This window comes from Mus caroli, unplaced genomic scaffold, assembly GCF_978045245.1.
Source record: "Mus caroli unplaced genomic scaffold, Mus_caroli_1 scaffold_3, whole genome shotgun sequence".
Classification (NCBI taxonomy): Eukaryota; Metazoa; Chordata; class Mammalia; order Rodentia; family Muridae; genus Mus; species Mus caroli.
This window is the reverse complement of record NW_028227258.1, coordinates 137,693,306-137,714,747: the sequence shown is the minus strand read 5'-3', so window position 1 is coordinate 137,714,747 and position 21,442 is coordinate 137,693,306. Positions and strand designations below refer to the sequence as shown.

The window sequence follows — 21,442 nt, the reverse complement described above, 5'->3', positions numbered from 1 at the left end:
TTGATAATTACCAAAACTTTTAAGATTGGATAAGAAAAACTTCAATTATCTGCAGAATAAGGTCTAATAATACCTTACCATATCTAATAAGAGCATCAATAACTTTTCCATAAAGATCTCAATTTATTCTCTCTCTCTCTCTCTCTCTCTCTCTCTCTCTCTCTCTCTCTGTCTCATTTCACAAGCACCTATATGACAAGCACAAAAGAGTTGATTTACTCTATCACTAAATAGAAGCCTTTGGACTAACCTTATACAGTAGTGGTAATTTTCCTAATTTCAGGAGTGCAATTTGATTTGTAGTATTTCTCAACTTTGTAATCCGTTTTAAATCATCCATAGTTCCATAACTCACATCGATGACATCACCCTGAAAAAGGAGAAAATATAAGGAAAAATAAAGTCTTACAGTAAATGTCATGTAATGGCAGTCACCCAATTGTTTGCAGTGACTCAAATCCTTGAATGCAACTTAAATTTATTTCTCATTCTGTCCTAATTTTTACCTTCTATTAATAGATTACAATGATGCCTCTGATCACAAGGATACATCTTAGTCACTGCTTGTCTTAGGTTTCTTTCTATTCCTGCACAAAAGATCATGACCAAAAGCAATTTGGGGAGGAAAAGGTTTATTCAGCTTATACTTCCACATTGCTGCTCATCACAAAAGGAAGTTAGAACAGGAACTCACACAGGACAGGAACCTGGAGGCAGGAGTGGATGCAGAAGCCATGGAGGAATGATGCTTACTGGCTTACTTCCCCTTGATGGCCAGCTTGCTTTAAGACTCCTAGCCCAGGGCGAGCAGCACACTCAGTGGGCTAGGCCCTTCCCCCTTGTTCACTAATTGAGAAAATGCCTTCCAGCTGGATCTCATGGAGGCATTTCCTCAAGGGAGGCTCCTTCAAGTTGTTTACATGACCAGATAACAATGCTGCTCATTTGTTATGTCTGTCCACCCGGATACTGTATGGTGCTCTGGTCTTGAAAATATGGCATCAAAAAACTGTGCCACAATTCCACCACACCCTTTTCTTATAACGTTCTCTCTTAAAAGTCCCCTCCTTTTCTCAAATAAAACATTTATGATTATATGACACCTCTGACAGTAGTCTGGATTCCTGCTACTGCTTTCCTTCTTGCAAAATTCTGAACTGGACGACCCATCAAAGACATTCCTAGCAGGCAAGGCAATTCCTTCCAGCTCTGCTTTCTGTAATGTTTGTTATTAAACTAATGGTTGCAGTGATAACATAATACAAAATATATTCTTTCAAAATTCAAATTTAAAAAATCATAGTTCCCCATAGACAGGATGATGAAATGGTGAGAGGAAGAAGACAGTGCAGTGGAGATTGGGATTCAGACTCTAAGCAAAACTAAGGTGTCAGGCAGGACATAGATATTGTGTCCTTAGATAATCTCTTTGAGCAGAGGAATTTGTTTCAAAAAACTCTTAAGTATTATAAGCAGTCAAGAAGCATTGGATACATGCTAATTCCCAGTTCCATAGTCCATAGAACAAAATCTTTGACCCAAACCAGGCAAAGGTACAACTCCCAGTGGGCAACTCTTCTTATCACAGTTCATGCTGTAAATATAGTCTCCCATCCTCAAGGCTACAAGTCCATTTAATCCTCTAAATAAGTCTAGATTCAGACAAGTTGATGAATAACACTTACCATCACTTTTAGCTCTCTCATTATCAACATCTTCAAAACTTTACTAATACACCAAGGCCCGTATCAAACCTTACCTAATATAAATTGTATTTTACCTTTGTACAATTATAAAACTATCACTAGTGTATTTCCAAAAAGCTTAGCTTATAACCTCAGCCCTGAGGACAAATAAGATAATCCCTGCAACACTGTGACACAAAGGGTTGTAGATAGATGAGCTCTAGGAACAGTGAGAGACTCTGCATCCAGAACAATATGACAGGTGTTCGAAGACAGCTAACATCAGACTGTGTCCTCCACACATCTGTGAGGACAAGAGCACTCCTCCCAAACAGACATTTATGACACATACAACACTTCGCTATCCCGACCCCACCACACAAAGTAAAATTATTTGCAGATTTGTTTCGTTCTGTATGAGAACCATCAAACATGAATCTCTGATAATCATTTTGTCTTGGTGTGTTCTACTGGCACCCCACACTTCTCCTGACTCAGCAGCCTAAGTAATAAGAGTTTACTTTTTTGCAAGTTCTGTAGGCTGAGAATAAAATACCAAAATGCCTGTAAAATCAGCTTCTGTTGATTGATTGCTTTTTGGCTTGATTCTCTACTTGAGGGGGTTGGGGAAGGAGGGGAGGGGGGAGGGAGAGAGAGAGAGAGAGAGAGAGAGAGAGAGAGAGAGAGAGAGAGAGAGAGAGAGACTGAGAGAGAGGGAAGGAGGGAGAGAGAAATAGCACATTCTTGCTCTCATAAAACCTTTAAGTCCCTCAAACAAGAGCAATTAGTTACATAAAACCAGCTTCCACCAACAGGACTACTTTAATCCTGATATTCTTTCAGAAACTGTATCCAAAACCAGTCATATTTAAGAACTGGGCTTAACATATCAATGTTCTGTTCAAAGCAGACAACCTAAACCACAGCAGAGCCCAAGAAAACATTTCCTATGTATTCTGAAGGGCTCCTTCTCTTAAGATGTACGCACTGGGAAGAATAATTAGACCTTAAGCAGACACACAAAGGGGGAACAGAAAGATTGTAAGAGTCAGAGAACCTTAGTTCATCATGCCAGATAGTGTCTTCTAGTGGTGATGCACTTCTAGTAGACAGTGGTGCTGTGCACCTGAAATCTAAACTCTATACAATCATACCAGTCAACCTGCTAATGCCATGTGGGAAATTTCTCAGGGCTCTACTCTTAGACAAAGAAATAAAGGTAATCAATGATTTCTGAGATAGGGAGAACCAGTTTTCTGAGATAGATGTCCTTTTGATCATCTAACAAAGATAACCTCTAACATGAACATCATCTATACCCAAGTAGCCAGCCCTAAATACATGTACACATGAGCAACACTTAATGAACCCAGTACACAATAGGCTGTCTTTATATGTGTATGTGCATATGTGTGTGTATGTGCATGTGTTTCTGTTAGGATAATAGTAATTATAGAAGAGAATGTCACAGACTTGAGAGGGAGTTGGGAGAACATTGTAAGAGGTGAGGGAAGAAGGAAGGCTTGAATGGGTGTAAACATAATATTCATGAATGATGAAATTATCAAAAATAATTTACAATTATGAAGCAAAATGCTTCTAAAATGTTTTTAATTTACTGAAGAAGCACTGGGTTTTTAAACATTTCATATTTTAATTTATTTTATTATCTTGAAGATGATAATGATAATTATGATATATATATGCATACTTGTGCTCACATGTGTATGTGTGTATGTATTATGTGCATAGGCACATATTTTTTTTTTAGGAAGAACATGCAGAGTTCGTAGGACAACTTACTACAGGCATTGGTTTAGTCTTCCCACTACTGTGAATTCTACAGATTGAAATTGGGATATCAGGTTTCATGAGACTTTACACTCTGAGCACTCAAACATTCCCAGAGATCTAGATAATATTAAGGAAAGGTAATCTATTTGAAATGGGAGGGAGTAAAAGTATCATGATATGGTGATTTAAACAAATAAAATATAATGAATTATATAGAACAAATACAAATTTTAAATGAATGCATTTTCTGCAAACAAATCAAATATAGAAGTAAAAGTATTTTGAGTCAAATATTTAAATAGATGTGAGGTAAGAAAATAATAACTATCTGTTACAGTAATTTCCTTGACCTTGATACTCCAGTATTTTGTGGTGGAACTTTTATAGATTATTTAAATGGATATTGTAATGTTTACTAAATATTCTGTAGATGATTAATAAAGTGTTAGAATGAAGTTCAGGTACCTATTTTATTAATTAAAAACAAGAACATAAGATGAACAAAAATACTTAAAATACTCTACATCAAATATTAATTATACAGCTCACATATGCACAAAACAAATGTAAATAGGGAGTACTATTTCCAAATAAGATGGTTAAGTTTATAATTTCTATTCAGCTTTATTCCCTTAAAGTCAATAATCACACCATTTAGAAACACTGAATCTCAATCAAAGTTAGCATTATCCCAAAGATAATTGGTATAGAAATTTAAAATTCTGTTTGATAGACTTAATTAAGCCAGATGGCTATAATATAATCTATTAAACATGACAAACCTATATAGTTTATTAAAAAGGAAGTTGGACTTCTGATAGATTCTCATTTGTGTTCATATAAGTACCACACAATGGGATAATATAGACTTTTAATGAAATATATACTTTGTGAAGCATACATGTGTTAATAAGGATAATCAGGAGTTTGTAAATTATACAGTGGCCAGGATCATCTTCTTGTTTTCAGAACACAGTACAGGGAGGCAACCAAAGAGAAAATGAATAAATGGAGTGTGTGTGTGTGTGTGTGTGGTGTGTGTCTGTGTGTGTGTAACAAGAATAGAACATGGTAGAAAACACGGATCATAACTCACAGAGAGGAGAGACATTTGTATTTCTACAGTTGAATGAAGTGAGAAGAGTCCTAATGAGGAGAATCGAAATGAAAAATTAATCATCAAGTGAACCTGTGCTCTGGTATAAAAAAATTATTGTTGCCCTAAAAGCTATGTCTTCAGAAGCATTCTGTGTGGCCACACTCCCCTAAACACAAACAAGGTATAGTTGTTATCTTCTCACATCTTGATAAGAGTCAAAAAGAGATTACTGTCATCATCTTTATTTTTATACCCAGGAAATTAAAGCATATAATGAAAGACAGTGTGAGAGTGGGCAAAGACAAAAACCTCTACTCCTATATTTGATCCAATTAAGTAAAAGTTGGAAATTTGAATTTTCATTTTTGTTTATGTCTCTCAACATAGTCGGCATAACTTTTTCATGACATCTCAAAAATGAGATACTGTTAGGAACAAAGGGTTCTGTTAAGATGACAAGCTCATCTAGAACACACACACACACACACACACACACACCATAACTGAGTATCTAAAACCAGAAAAGCTGGAAAACCAATGAAATAACAAAGTAATCAAATAAGAGATGTGTCCATGTCTTCCAGTTAATGTTAGCTCTTAATTTTAAGAATGCAGAGCAAGCAAAGAGTTGGGTCTCTGGGGATACCTGCTAAGGAGTTATCATGATAGCATTAATTGATATGGGAAGATCCATTCCCTCTTGATGGGAATCCTGGACTCTATAGAATTAAGAAAACAAGCTGAGCATCAGAATACATACATTTATCACTTCCTGCTCCCTTTTTATGGATTCTGTATAACCAGCTGATACAGGATCCTAGTGCTTTGACAGCCGCTATGACATATAACAGGAGGAGATAGGAGCTAGGTTGCTTATGGAATTTTAAAGAAGGGAATACCAAATACAATTATATTTTTACTATTTATTTATTTATTTATTTATTTATTTATTTATTTATAACTTCAGATTTCATTCCCCTCTGAGTCTACCCTCTGACTGTTCCACATCCCATACCTCCACCCCCATCCCTGACTCCATGAGGATGTCTCCACCCCCAGCCCTTACCCACCAGACTTCTAAACTCCCTGGGGCCTCCAATCTTTCGAGGGTTAGTTAGGTGCATCTTCTCTGACTAATCCCAGACCTGGCTTCCCTCCAGTGTATGTGTGTTGGGGTCTCATATCAGCTGTTGTATGCTACCTGGCTGGTGGTCCAGTGTTTGAGAGTTCTCAGGGATCCAGATTAATTGAGACTGCTGGTCCTTCAAAAAATTATATCTTTCCAGTTTGTATTGTAGTTTCTGAAGATGCAGATGCAATTAATTTACAAAACATTAATTTAATGGTGTTTAAGTATTGCTTCTATAGTATCAGCATTTTTATTGGGTAGTTTACTATGCATATCAGGATCTAAAGATGTCATTATTATTACTGAGATCCTTGTGCAGTGAGTGGCATATGAAAGCCCTTGAGAATGTATTGGCAAATAGCAAGTATGTTCTTTTATATAAATGAGAGCCAGTGCCTAAATTCTAGATGAATCACTCCTTTAGTAGCTCATTAGAATATAATGAATAACAAATTAATAACCACAAAGTGCTCTATTTAATTAATGATGTTCAGATAATTAAAGTAAAGATATTGGAAGTGTTGAAATTCATTCAGAAGGGCTTTTCTGAAAGTCCATGTGAGAGACATGAAGTGATTTTTCATATAAAAGCAACTAGATCAATTTGAAATGATGTGACGCAAAGCATTGGGATTTGTCACCAACTCTCTAATTCTGAAAACATTGATGTTTTAAACCATACTGGTATAAGTTAGTTATTACTGTAGCCTATTTATTATACTTAAACATTTATACTTTCAAACATTAAGATAGGGTTGAAATTTCTGAGAAAATCAGACTTATCTTTGTAAGCCATAGTCTTTAAATCAAAGTAAATCTTAAAAAATAGTCATCAAATTGTATGATAGTAATAGTCATTTAATAGCATTATAAATAGGTCTGGCCATTTTGACTCCTGCCTTTAATCTCCATATTCAGTAGGTCAAGGAGAGCTGATAAAGTCACCTAGGGTTACAGAGAAAGACCATGCCCCCCCCCCAATCTTTAGAAATAAACAGTCAAATGTGTATATTTTAACATTTCGACATTAAAGACCCCATATGTATTGTGATGTGATCCCAAAGAGTTCAATTGTTACTTTCCTTCACATTTCACTGGAGAAGTGAGCAGATCTTTAGAAACCAGGAACAGAAATTCATATTTGGAGAATTGGTTGCTTGTAGATAATTTTTATTGGTAACAGCTGCATGTAGCTGTTTTCACATTCATTTATCTTAGTCTGCTACATGATTACCAAAACATGGAATCCACAAAGAAAAATAAATAAGAAAAGTAAAGTGCTAGAGCATTATTACCAGCACAGAACTGTTCTGCGTTCCAGCGTTAGTTATGGCGTCAGGTGAAAGCACACGAGATTGAAATAATTTACTCTGACCTTGTTTCCCCAGGTTTTTGCTGTTTTTATGTATAACAAAAATCAATTAGAGCCAAGTGCCTGGAGCTCTGTCCTTTTTCATTTCCAAATCTGAGAGATTGCAAATTATGGAAGACATTTTAAAATTACTGATATGTTTTTTTATTTTCTTTATTACTTTCTAGCAAAATATTTGACATAGTGTTCAGAGACATGTGCTAAATTACTCTGTCGTGCGAGTTACACATAAAAGCCAGGCATAGTCATCAGATCCAACTGTCATGGTGGACCGCTCAATATTCAAAAAATAAAAAAATCTCACTCCTTGAGCCATCAAGTTTTTTTCCTTTCATAAATATTAATATTTGTCACGATAAACAGGTTTGACGATTATGTCAACACAGCATGATTAATATAATTATTTTGAATTTTTAAATTCTTGAAATGAAGTTTAGATATACTCCTAACTTCTTCATTTAAGTGTGCCTACATTCTGCCAAATAACAATAATTGTCAACGTTACTTGAATATTTTCCAGTATCAGGCAGTTTATATATATATATATAATATATATTTAGGACTGTAACTGTCATTTTTGCCCCGACATGGAGAAGATCAATAGGGAATAGGATACTCGATGATTCCTAATTTGTGCAGCTGATAGGGTATACTTTTCTGCTTCCTATAGAGCAGGTAGTAATAAATATATCAACAACAACATATCTTATATAAAATTAAAGTGTTGTTGAAGACAAGCTTCTCCATATAATCTTATTAAATGGATTGTCTCCTGAGCAAAAATTAAAACTTTACAAAACCCATTCCTAAAATATTTGGATCTCTGAACAAATCCCCTGTCTCAAAAGCAGAACATGTAAGAACCAAAATATTGCATTACATTTTGTCTGAGTCAGCCTAGTTTCAACGAAGAAAAAAATATGTTTGCACAGGAATTAGCTAAAAGCCATATTTTCTGTACACAAAATTAATTACACTTGGCAAGACCTCCTGACCAATGTCTCTATTGCTGTGATGTTACTATTGTTGCTATTTTTATTTTATTAAAATATAAATGTCTTTTTATTCCCTGATGTTAAGCATACGCACACTAAATTATTTATATATCCATTTTAATGTGTATTTTACATCTGACAAGGCAACTCTCTTTAGGACCCTTTGACTGACCCACCTGTCATTATTATGGGGTAACAATGTCACCTTTCTAGTGTACTATGAATTACAAAGGATTTGCAAAACACACCATCCATCATGCTGGCACTAAGTGGGTTTTCAGAGTAGATAGGAGATACCACAAGTGCTCTTTAGACGGTTACCAGAAAGCACAAATTGGAAGCTTAACAAAACAGTCCTATGATGAATGGATCTGACAGCTCTTCAAAGTAAAGGAGAACTCCTCCTCTGCAAATAACCTTGTCAAAAGCGAAAGTTGTGGAGAGCTTTGCTGGCCGTCAAAATAGAATAATTTAAAAACTTGTTAATGGCTCTGCCTCATAGAAATTCATGAGCACAGAATGTATTGAAAAATCAGAAAGGAGTTACATCTGAATTAGCAGCAGCATCTACTCAGGATTGATATGAATTGGTCAGAGAAGCACCAATTCCCTACTAGTTAGTCTCTGTGTCAGTGTAATATCGACCCTTTAACACACTGTTGCAGCATGTATGCACATGTTTTGTATAACATACAATGGTCAACTAGAACAGTTTCAGTTTTGAATATCTTAATCACACCATTTGAATTTGAAAAATATCAAGTCACTTGTACATTCTTCCTCATGTATCTACTTACACACTCTGTAAAACATTTATATTTTAGAATTAAAATACCTACTGAAATGTCTTCCCCTAAGTCACAAGAATAACATTTTTGTCATATTAAGGCCTTGAAACCAAGGTTTTGTGTGTGTGTGTAACTTCATTTAGGCCTTCAAAAATTTCTTCAGTTGAAGTTATATTTCAAAGGAGTACATTTCCATATCTGATTCCATCTCCAATTTTCCTTTTTAATTATTGGTTTATTTTTATTTTTAAGAACTTCTTTACTAGAATTAGGGGCTTAAATAACTTTTAAAATGTTAAATTGGTCAGGAGTAATATTCATAGACTTTGGTGAAATTGAACAAATGCTTGGGAAAACAGTTTATTATATGAAATAGAATGTCTAACATACAATACTGATAAGATAAGTATGTAAAAATTCTGTGATATCTGAATTCAGGTTGACAGAATTTATATCTAATGTTTTTCCAGTCTTCCCGGAGAGCCAGGTTAAGGGAATGGGACTTTTCAATTTCCCCATGATCAGGAAATCTTCAGTGCTTGTCAAGAGAAATTGAAAAAATTAGGTAAGAGTTAGTCCAAAGATTTGCTAGTCTTGATTTGTTGTTCTGCTTGAGTTGGGGTTTCTCTTTTCCTTTTATTTTTCTTTTTTTTTTTTTTTTTTTTTTTTTGGTCAGGGTTTGGTTAATATGAACTATTTGAATTTACTTGAGCCAAACAGAACAATAGTGAGGACAGAGAAATAAGGTGGCATGTGAGGGCTTGGAGTGTAAGATGGTTCACATTGTGTTAAACTCATGGCTTCTGAGCCAAGACAACAGTGTTGACTCCTTCCCTATATTTTCATTGATATAAAATGTGTTGCTGTTATTGCCAGAAAACGTATGTATTGTCAAATCAAGTTTTGAGTTTTAGAATAAAAATATTACACATGCACACACACACACACACACAGAGTCACACAAGCACACACACAATTAAATTTAATTGGTAGTAGAAACTCTTCAAGTCTCTGCTGGCTATATGAAATTCTACTACAAGACACATTCCACCAACATAGGATAGAAGCCTGATTAACATCTAGTACACATGCATTCACCACAAACCTCAGAAACCACCGCAAAAAATAAAAGTATGTTGCAATATTACGAACATTGGTTCTTCTATTTTCTTAAGGAATTTTATATAGTACCTTTAAATTGTTTAAATATTCCATGTTTTGCTTCTAGCTAATATAAAGGTTTTACATAAAGATACGTAAACAGTAAAAATACAGCACCATTCCATCAGTGTTCAGTAATGCAATGCACAATTTAGAAAAAGAATTAAGCATGTCTGATAAAATTAAACTTTAATTGAGGAAGAATGGCTGCTATATAAAATAAAATATGCCATTATATATAACTTGCATCTTGGGTGCACTCTAGAAAAACCAAGAAAGTCATCTTTCAAGAAATTCAAAAGAAGATAGGCACACAAACATAATGTCACCTATAACAAGAAAAATAACAGGGAGTAACAATCACTTTTCCTTAATATCTCTTAAAGTCAATGGATGCAATTACCTGATAAAAAGACAAACTGGATATATAAACAGGGTGCAGCATTTTACTGCATAAAGGAAATGCACCTCAGTGACAAAAACTGACACTACCGCAGAGTAAAAGGTTGGAATACTATTTTCCAAGCAAATGGTCCCAAGAAACAAGCTGCAGTAGACATTCTAATATCAAATAAAATCGACTTTCAACCAAAAGTTATCAAAAAGAATAAGGAAGGACACTTCATACTGGTCAAAAGAAACAAATCTACCAAGACGAACTCTCAATTCTGAACTTCTATGTTCCAAATGCAAGGGCACCCACATTCATACAAGAAACTTTACTGAAGCTCAAAGCACACATCACACCCCACAAAATAATAGTGGGAGACTTTACCACCCCACTCTTAGCAATGGACAAATCATGGAAACAGAAACTAAAGAGAGACACATTGAAACTCACAGAAGATATGAACCAAATGGATCTAACATATATTTATAGAACATTTCATCCTAAAGCAAAAGAATATACTTTCTTCTCAGCACCTCATGGTACCTTCTCCAAAACTGACCATGTAATTGACAACAAAACAGGCCATAATGTATACAAGAAGATTGAAATAATCCCATGCACCCTATCAGATTAAAATTGAATAAGGCTGATCTTAAATTCCAACAGAAACAGAAGAAAACACACATACACATGGAAACTGAACAACACTCTACTCAATGATAATTTGGTCAAGGAAGAAATAAGAAATTAAAAACTTTTTAGAATTTAATGAAAATGAAGAAACATCATACCAAAACTTACGGGACACAATGAAAGCAGTGCTAAGAGGAAAACTCACAGCTATAAGTGCTTCCAAAAAGTAACTGGAGAGAGCTTACACTAGCAGCTTGACAACACACCTGAAAGCTCTAGAACAAGAAGAAGCAAATACACCCAAGAGAAGAAGGCAGGAAGAAAATAATCAAACTCAGTGCTGAAATCAACCAAGTAGAAACAAAAAGAACTATACAAAGAATCAACAAAACCAGGAGCTAGTTCCTGGAGCAAGTCAACAAGATTGATAAACCCTTAGGCAGACTAAACAGAGAGCACAGAGACAAAATAATAAAATCAGAAATGAAAATGGAGATATAACATGGAAATTCAAAAAAAAACATCAGATCCTACTAAAAAGTTTATGCTCAACTAAATTTGAAAATCTGGATGAAGTTGACAATTTTCTACACACACACAAGGTCCTAAAATTAAAACAGGATCAGATAAACCATCTAAAAAGTTCCATAACCCTTCAAGAAATAGAAGCCATCATTAATAGTCTTCCCCTCCCCCGGAAAAAAAAAAAAGCCCAGGACCAGATGGGTTTAGTGGATAATTCTCATACCTTTAAAGAGGACCTAATATCAACACTCTTCAAGCTATTCCACAAAATATAAACAGAAGGTACACTACTCAATTCATTATATGAAGCCACAATTACTTATATCTGAACCACACAAAGACCAAAAGAATAAAGAGCACTTCAGATCGATCTCCCATATGAACATGGATACAAAAAATACTCAATAAAATTCTTGCCAACCAAATCCAAGAACACATCAAATGATCATTGACCATGATCAAGTAGGCTTCATCCCAAGGATGAAAGTATAGTTCAATATATAGAAGTTCATCAATGGAATCCACTACATAAAGAAACTCAAAGAAAAAAACCACATGATCATCTCATTAGATGCTGAATAAGTATTAGACAAAATTCAGGATCCCATCATGTTAAAAGATTTGGAAAGATCAGGAATTCAAGGCCCATAACTAAACATTGTAAAAGCAATATGCAGCAAACCAGTAGCCAACATCAAACTAAATGGAGAGAAACTTGAAGCTATCCCACTAAAATCAGGAACTAGATAAGGCTGTGCATTTTCTCCCTATCTATTCAACATGGGACTTGAAGTTCTAGTTACGGCAATTAGACAACAAAAGGAGGTCAAAGGGACAAATTGGAAAGGGAGAAGAAGTCAATACATCACTATTTGTAGATGATATGATCATATAATTAACTGACCCCAAAAATTCCACCAGAGAACTACTAAATCTGATAAACAAGTTCAGCAAAGTGGCTGGATATAAAATTAACTCAAACAAAAGAAGCCTTCCTCTCCTCAAAAGATAAACAGGCTGAGAAAGAAGCTAGGGAAATGGCACCTCCAAAATAGCCACAAATGATATTACATACCTTGGCTTGACTCTAACCAAGCAAATGAAAGATCTTTATGACATGAACTTCAAGTCTCAGAAGATAGAAAGATCTCCCATGCTCATGGATTGGCAGGATTAATATAGAAAAAATGGCCAATTTGCTGAAGCCAGTCTACAGATTGAATGCAGTTCCTATCAACATTCCAACTAGTTCTTCATAGATTTAGAAAGAGAAATTTGCAATAACAAAATACCCAGGATAGTAAGAACTATTCTCAACAATAAAAGAACTTCTGAGGGAATCACTATCCCTGACCTCAATCTGTATTACAGAGCAATAGTGAAAAACAAAGCAAAACAAAACAAAACAAAATCTGCATTGTATTGATTCAGAAAAATGCAAATCGACCCATTCCTATCTCCTTTCCAAGTGGATCAAGGACCTCCACATAAAATCAAATACACTGAAACTTATAGAGGAGAAAGTGGGAAAGAGCCTCGAAGATATGGGCTCAGGGGAAAAATTCCTCAACAGAACACCAGTGGTTTGTGCAATAAAATCAAGAATCAACAAATGGTACCTCATAAATATTACAAAGTTTCTGTAAGCCAAACTACACTCTCAATAAGACAAAAAGGTAACCAACAGATTGGGAAAAGATCTTTATCAACCCTACATCTGATAGAGGGCTGATATCCAATATATAGAACTCAAGAAGTTAGACTCCAGAGAACCAAATAACCGTATTAAAAATGGGGTACAGAGCTAAACAATGAATTTTCAACTAAGGAATATCAAATGTCAGAGAAGCACCTAAAGAAATGTTCAACATCCTTAGTCATTAGGAAAATTCAAATCAAAACAACCCTGAGATCCCTACTCACACCAATCAGAATGGCTAAAATAAAAACTCAGGTGACAGCAGATGCTGACAATGTTGTGGAGAAAGAGGAACACTCCCCCATTTCTGCAATGCAAGCTGGTACAACCACTCTGGAAATCAGTTTGGTGGTTCCTCAGAAAATTGGACATAGCATTACCTTAGTACCCAGCTATATCACTCCTGGGCATATACCCAGAAGATGCTCCAACATGTAATGTGGACACATGCTCCACTATGCTCATATCAGCCTTATTTATAATAGCCAGGAGATGGAAAAAACAAAAAAAACAAAAAACAAAAAACCTGTCCTTCAACAGAGGAATGGATACAAAAATGTGTTACATTTTCACAATGGAGTACTACTTTTAGCTATTAAAAATGATGAGTTCATGAAATTCTTAGGCACATGTATAGAACTAGAAAATATCATTCTGAGTGAGGTAACCAGATTGCAAAACAGTGCACATGGTATGTCCTCACTGATAAGTGGATACTATCCCAAAAGCTCCAAATAACCAATATACAACTCACAGACCACAGGAAGCTCAAGAAGAAGAAAGATAAAAGAGTGGGTGCTTCGGTCCTTCTTAGAAAGAAAACAAAATACTCATAGGAGGAAATATGGAGATTAAACGTAGAGCAGAGGCTGAAAGAAAGGCCATCCAGAGAACAACAATAACAACTAACCAGAACCACCCCCCTCCCCCCAGAACTCCCAGGGACTAAGCCATCAACAAAGGAGTACACATGACTCCAGCTGCATAAGTAGCAGAGGATGGCCTTGTCATGCATCAATGGGTGGAGAGGACCTTGGTCCTATGAAGGCTAGATAGATTCCCCAGTGTAGGGGAATCAAGGGTGGGGAGGTGGGAGTGGGTGGCTGGGTGTGTGGAGAAACACCCTCATAGAAGCAGGGGAGGGAGGATATGATAGGGTGTTTCTAGGAGGGAGGGAAACTGGAAAAGGAGATAACCTTTGAAATGTAAATAAAGAAAATATCCAATAAAAATTATACTTTAAATTGAGGCAGAACTACTGCTATATAAAATAAAATATGCCATGATATATAACTTGTATGTTGGTTGCACTCTGGGTCATACACTGTTCCACAGGATTCACATAAATTAGTCATTTTAATTCTCACTGTGGTCCCCAAGTGATGCTTCTCATAAAGCTAAGAAGCTCAGCATCATTGAAGAGGCAGAAAACAGTGGATTACTGGAAAATGAACTTTAACTCATTACATGGCTCTAGACACTCTTCTCTAACCCGGAAGCTGAAATCACTACCAAATCTAGCTACCTATGAAAGACTGAGGAAGAATCCACACCTGGTTCCCCTTCACTCATTTCCCATCATGACTACAGGCAAGCTGCATTTCAAATCCTAAGTGTGCGAACAATCACATCAATTTTCTCCTTCATTTCTTATGTGCATAAACAACCTCAAAGTGTACTCCTTGCCATTTCTATTCTTTCCTTCCATATCATCATATTCAAATTTGCCTCTTCAAATCCATAAATGAGTTTCTCTTGAAAGATATGGGCTGAGGAAAATGTGAATAACTCAGTTGCACCTTCAACACCTTTGAATTAAATTCTTCTAACATGTTTTCACTTTCAAAACTTGATGAGCAAAGATCCTGCCACTTCCCTTCCTTCTTCCCGGCTTCCTGGCATTGCTACACGGAATATATTCAATGGCTACTTTTGTATGCTGCATCTTGCCAGTTAGCTCAATTTAGATGAAAGCTGTTGTTTTTTAATTCCATTTCACTGGAAATGACAGGGACAAATGGTCAAATTACCTGGAGAGTTCCTTTGGCAGAATAGGCTGCATATGAGAAGAACAGATCTTGGCTGTGGCCTCCTCTGGCTTCTTCCCTGCAAGGTTGGCCATCAGGATAAAAGCACTGGCCAGTGCTGCTCAGAGTGATGGTGCCTGGAGAGGACCCGGGAAAATCCAGCAGCACAGAATAGTTTATAAACTGTGTATCTTCCAAGCCCAATGCAATCCAGTGACTCTTAATCTTCTTTGCAATTTCCATGTCATCCTTGCTGTCATAGAGTTGTAGCCAATTTCTGAAAAATATAAAAGCATATTTTTAAAAACCGAGAGGAAGTCTTCACAATTTGGAGATATGACTACTCATACGTGAGCTTTTATTAATAGTCTTTGTGGGATATGGAAGGATAAATGTGAAAAGATCTGACCTTAAGAGATTTATGGAGTGATGGAGCTGAGGTATAGGAAGGGGAGTCATACTAAATCAAAGCAGGATGAATTTATGTTTTCAAGTAGATCTATGAAGAGCAATGGCAGCCATGGCTTTTATGACTTCTGAGTTTTATATCAACATTATCAAAATCCATATACAATCGGTTCCAAACTAACTATCCTGTTTATTGAAATAGGTTGCATTGTGTTTAATAAGATCTCACATAAAAGTATTGAATATATCAATATTTGCTTACTTAAAATAGCAGAGATTGCTCAATATGGTTTTCATGCAATACTACATGAGGCTATTAGAAAAATTATATTGAAGAAATCACTATATTAAACAGACATATAAGCATAAACTGCCAAATCAAATAACATTTGTGTTGTATTTTCAACACTTTATTTATTATTTTTGTTTCTTTCCAACAATCTCCATGTCTAGTTTTGCTAGAAATCTTGGAGTATTGATAAAATGGCAAATAATCTATTCACAGAACAGACATGTGAATTTAAACAAGTAATTTCATCTATTTTTTTCATTTGTGACTGAACTGTAAATGTGTACCTCTTGTGACTTGTATCATTTTCCAAAGTGTTTAGCATTTTTCTTTTATGTGGCATTGCCTTTTTCCATATACATGTATTTTCTTTTTTTATTAAACAACTTCAAAAATGAGCAAGAAGCCTACACTAGAAACTGTAGGTTGGTCTCTTGGCATAGCTTGAAAGCTGCCCAGCAGGAGAAGATAGAGCAATGAAGCTGTTTCCCATGTGTTCACTTCTATGTGTGAGTGCTGTGTATATATGTGAATGCATGTGTGCATGTCTGTACAAGGGTATGCATGAATGTACAGGTGTGTGTGTGTGTGTGTGTGCATGCATGCATGGGTGCTTGCATTGCTAGCATGCATGTGTGGAGGTCAGACAAGGCTGTGAGATGTCTGCCTTAGTTAATGTCTATTCCATTCAATGAGAGCTGTCTGACTTTTATCAGGATCTCTTGCTGAACTGTTAGCTCTCTGATTATGGCTAAGGACACTAGCCAGCCTCCTCCCAGACATTATCTGTCTCAGGCTCCTGAGTGCTGGAACTGTAGGAGCCACTAGAATAGTTGTACTTGTCTCCTGGATCCAATTCCACTGTGGTGTCCTGTTTATTATTACAACATAGCATATCATGGCATAACATACAGGGTGCCCTGCTTCTTCCTCTACAAGAATGTCTTGACCTTATACTTTCCTTCTTCATAAATGCATGATAAAGCTTTAGTCTAAGATGCCTCTGACAGGCTCACATGTATGAGTACTTGTTTCTTAGAGATATAGGAGACTAAGGAACCTCAGGAGCTTGGTGCCACGATGGATTATGTAAACCATTTATGATGGCCCTTGAGGGATCATCCTACATAGTTACAGAATAGCTTTCCACTTCTCTACTGACCAAGAGATATGAAAATTACACTTCAAGTTCTTCATCATGGAATGAGCCTCTAGTGTTACCATGCCTCCCTAACATGACAGACTAGGTCCTTTGAAATTGTGAACCAAGGTTACATCTCTTTTGAATTACTTCTGTCACATGTTGAATCATAGGGAAGATAAAAGTTCGTAAGTGTTGGAATAAGACTTTAATTACAATGCCAAGGTTGTGAATGCAATCTATGGAAACTAAAGGTTATGGAGGCTATATCATCTTCATGAATAATGACATTAGTGCTTAATATTATTTCTCAGTTTTGATTGTACAACTCAGTCCCCTCAAATTGGTACTCTGAAACACTAAATCCCCAAATGATGAGGTGGGAATTTAGTAGAGAGTAGTTAGATCGCAGGTAAAAATTACTCATTAATGCACTTAATGCCCCCATAATAGTGGGCAGAGGGTAGATTAGATGTTTTAAAAGTGTATAAGACAGAGCTAGAAAAAAGGCTTCTGTGAAGAGACAGGTCCATCTCAAAGATTGTAGATGCCTGAATCTTAGACTTCTCAGCTCTAAATCTCTGAAAATAAATTTCTATTGTTCACAAGTTGGCCAATTTAAAATATTTTTCCATAGACATTTGAATGGAATATGACAAGTGACAAATTACTGGTGACTAAGAAGGTGCATAAAATTAAACTACTCATCTTAAACCTGCTCTCAACGGTTAATGCTAATCAATTTTTCCACCACCCAATTCCTCCAAGAGGTCAGTAACTCAATAGTCCTTCATTTTCTGTTTAATGCTAAAAATTATGTCATGAGCAATGGATATTGTATCTCCTCATTTCTTACCATTCTAAATTTCTTAATTTAGTTTTTAATTATTGTTTAGAGGTAACCTTCAGAAAATAATTGATGAAATAATTAAAAGCAATTCTAGTTGTTTTTATAAATGGTTTGAAAAGTTCTTTCTGTTGTCCTGTTGCTGAGAGATGTTCTTTGAAAGAGTATTGAACTTTAACCCACACTCTGTTTTTGTTTTTGTTTTTAATTTTTTTTATTATCCTACATTTTGATAGGTTCATCAAAACAATCATATGATCTATTAAAAATGAGGGTACACTAAAAGAATTTTTCTCATATATCAAAAATGCATTATTAACAGGATATATTAGAACTTGGAGATATTTTGTAATTTATCTTATCATCCTCCTGTTTCTGATTTTAACATCTAATTTCAAAAGAAATGTAATGTTCATATTCCTCTCAGGAATATTTTTTGTTTAATTTTGTCAAGATATTATACAAACCTTATAGATAGAAAGTATTTTCTTTTGATTTCTTCTCTGAGAGAGATCAAATAAAATGAGAATATTTGAAGAATATTATCTTTAAACTAAAAATGGTCTGTAATTGATGTCTTATTATGGAAGAACTATGACCCACTTGATCAATACCTGTAATACTGTGTGCTTTTTCTTTTTTGGTTCCTCTTTGAACCATAGGCCTTTCATCACTCTGTCCCACTTGCTACCAATCCTCAGAGTTTGAGGCTGTGGCTCATCACTTGCACAGCACCTGCCTTACTTCCCTTCACTGATTTGTCAGTTCAACATAACAGTCTTTTGTAAGAAACTCATTGTAACATGCATTCACATGAATATGCATGCATATGAAACATATTTGTATTTTTTAAAATATCAGTTTCAAAACACCAACCCATTGGGGTCAATGAGATCTTTCAACTTGCCACTACAATTAATGAATTAAGTTGGAATTCTGAACCCATGTAGTAGAAAGAAAGAACAAAATCTTATAAGTTGTTATATTACCTCTATTCATGCACCATGGCTATGACACACACACACTCATACACACTTACACACACACAAACACACACACACACAGAGAGAGAGAGAGAGAGAGAGAGAGAGAGAGAGAGAGAGAGAGAGAGAGAGAGAGAGAGAGAAAGTCATTTTTTTCACAAGTAATGAATAACATTCTAAGCAGCAAAGCTTTTCATGTTTGGTTTTCTTGTTGGACAGTGAGAGTCCACCTTATGCCCATCAGAATGGCTAACATCAAAAATTCAAGTGACAGCACATGCTGGAAAAATGTGGAGATTGAGGAAAACTCTTCCAGTGCTGGTGGGATTGCAAAATAGAACAGTCACGCTGGAAATCAGTTTAGTGGTTCCTCAGAAAATTGGAATTAGTTCTATCTAATATATAGCTATACCACTCCTGGGCATATACCCAAAAGATGCTCCACCATACCCCAGGGACACCTGCTCTTCTATGTTCATGTTAGTCCTATTTGTAATAGCCAGTGATTTGCTAGACAACCTAGATACCCCTTAAATAAAGAATGAATACAGAAAATGTGTTTCACTTACACAATGGAATACTATTCAACTATTAAAAACTAGAATCATGAATCATGAATTTTGGAGGCAAATGGATGCAACCTAGAAAAATACCATCCTGAACAACTAAACCCAAACCCAAAATGACATGAATGGTATGTACTTACTGACAAGTGGATACAATCCAAAAAGTACAGAATACCTAGGATATAACTCACAGACTATAAGAAGCTTAACAAGCAGGAAGTCCCAAGTATGGATGCTTCAATTCCACTTAGAAAGGGAAACAATATAGTCACAGGAAGTACAAGGAAGGACCTGGGTGGGACAGCAGAGTGGGAAGAGAAGAGGAGAAGAGGATCAGGTATGGACAAAGGGACATGAGAGACGCCCAGATGGCCAGGAGAAAGGAAATAGCAGCCTGAGGGGAAGTGAAGGCACTCTGTAGAGAGTACCAGAGACCTGGGAGGTGAGAGACTCTCAGGACTGAATCAGGGAGACTATAGCCAAAATGCCCAACAATGGGGAGAGGGAACTCAAAGAATCTACCTCAAGTAGATAGTCGGGGTCTCAAGTGGGAGGATGGGGTTAAAATTTCTAACCCAGAATTGTTTCTGTCTAACAGAACATCCAGAGACAAAAATAGAGAATGAAGGAAAGGTGGGCCAGTGACTGTCCCAACTTGAGATTCATCCCATGTGGCTTGAACACCAAGGACTGATACTATTGCTGATGCCATGATGTATTTAGAAACAGGATCCTGGCAAAACTTTCCTTGGTGAGACCCTCCCAGCAGCTGACTCAGACAAAAGCTGATACTTACACCCAACCATTGGACTGAAGTTGTGGGCCCCTATGGCTGAATTAGGGAAAGGATTAAAGAAGCTGAAGGGGAAGGTGACTCCATAGGAAGACCAGCCATCTCAACTAATCTGGACCACAGGGAGCTCACAGAGATTGAACCACCAACCAGGCAGCATAATTAGGCCTACAAGTTCCCTGGCACATATATACCACAGGACTGCCTGGTCTGGCCTCAGTGGGAGAAGATGGGCCTAATCCTTGAGAGATTTGAGACCCCAGGGAAGGAGGATGCTTGGTGAAGGGCAATCTCTAGTGGGCAAGAGGGAGGAGGAATGGAATGAGGAAATGTGGGACCAGGGCTTCAGGGGGGATGCAAGGGCTGGAATGTAAATAAATGTAATAATTTTTTTTAAAAGTTATTCTTTCACTTGTTGTACTTTAAATTCCCTCCAAATTTTGTTTAGCTTTATTTCTCCAAGGATCATGGCTGAAGAGTGTGGTATTTTTAGCAATAGGGTCTTACTTCAAGTTGTTTGAGGCCATTTAGAGATATGGCAATAGCCTATATTTGGGGGGGGGCATTCTTATACTCCTCTGAACAACAACGTGAAATGGGTCTTCTTATGCTTGGTATTGGGTACTATTTCAGCTCATACACACAATGTCATTTAAATTATTTACATATGTAACATACATATATTTATATGTACATTTTAAAATACAAAGAACAATATGTTTTCCCATATCTTTTGCAACTACCCTTGGTGTTCTTTCTTACTGCCCTCTCCCTCAGAATTTTCTTTACTATCCTCTGTCCAAATGAAGCACCATCCAGATTTTCCCACTCTCCTTTTATAGTGTCTCTGTCATACTATCCTCCTCTCTACAATCTCCCAATGCAACACACATACAATGCTCCTTTTTTACACTCCTGTTTCTGTGGCTACTACTAGTTACATTTTCACACATAGAGATTTGGAGCTAGGATCCTCATAGGGGGAGGGAGAGGGAGATGGAGATGGAGACAGAGAAGGAGAATGAGGAGGGAGAGGGAGAGGTAGGGGGAGGAGAAGGGGGAGGAGGAGGGGGAGGGGGAGAAGGAGAGGGAGAGGGAGGAAATATGCATTCTTTGT

At 36.3% G+C, this 21,442-nt stretch overlaps 1 protein-coding gene across 4 annotated transcripts in view; it reads right to left on the bottom strand.

Annotated features, from left to right (window-relative positions):
- The window catches only part of Naaladl2 (N-acetylated alpha-linked acidic dipeptidase like 2), a 1,298,244-nt gene that overhangs the window by 586,762 nt on the left and 690,040 nt on the right, over positions 1-21,442 (bottom strand). For all 4 annotated transcript variants that reach the window (XM_085836003.1, XM_085836001.1, XM_085836004.1 and 1 more), the window contains 2 exons: positions 15,302-15,575; positions 251-370 (listed from right to left, as the gene is read on the bottom strand). In XM_085836003.1, coding sequence (XP_085692129.1) covers positions 251-370; positions 15,302-15,575 — 394 coding nt within the window. The remainder of the gene's footprint in view (positions 1-250; positions 371-15,301; positions 15,576-21,442) is intronic.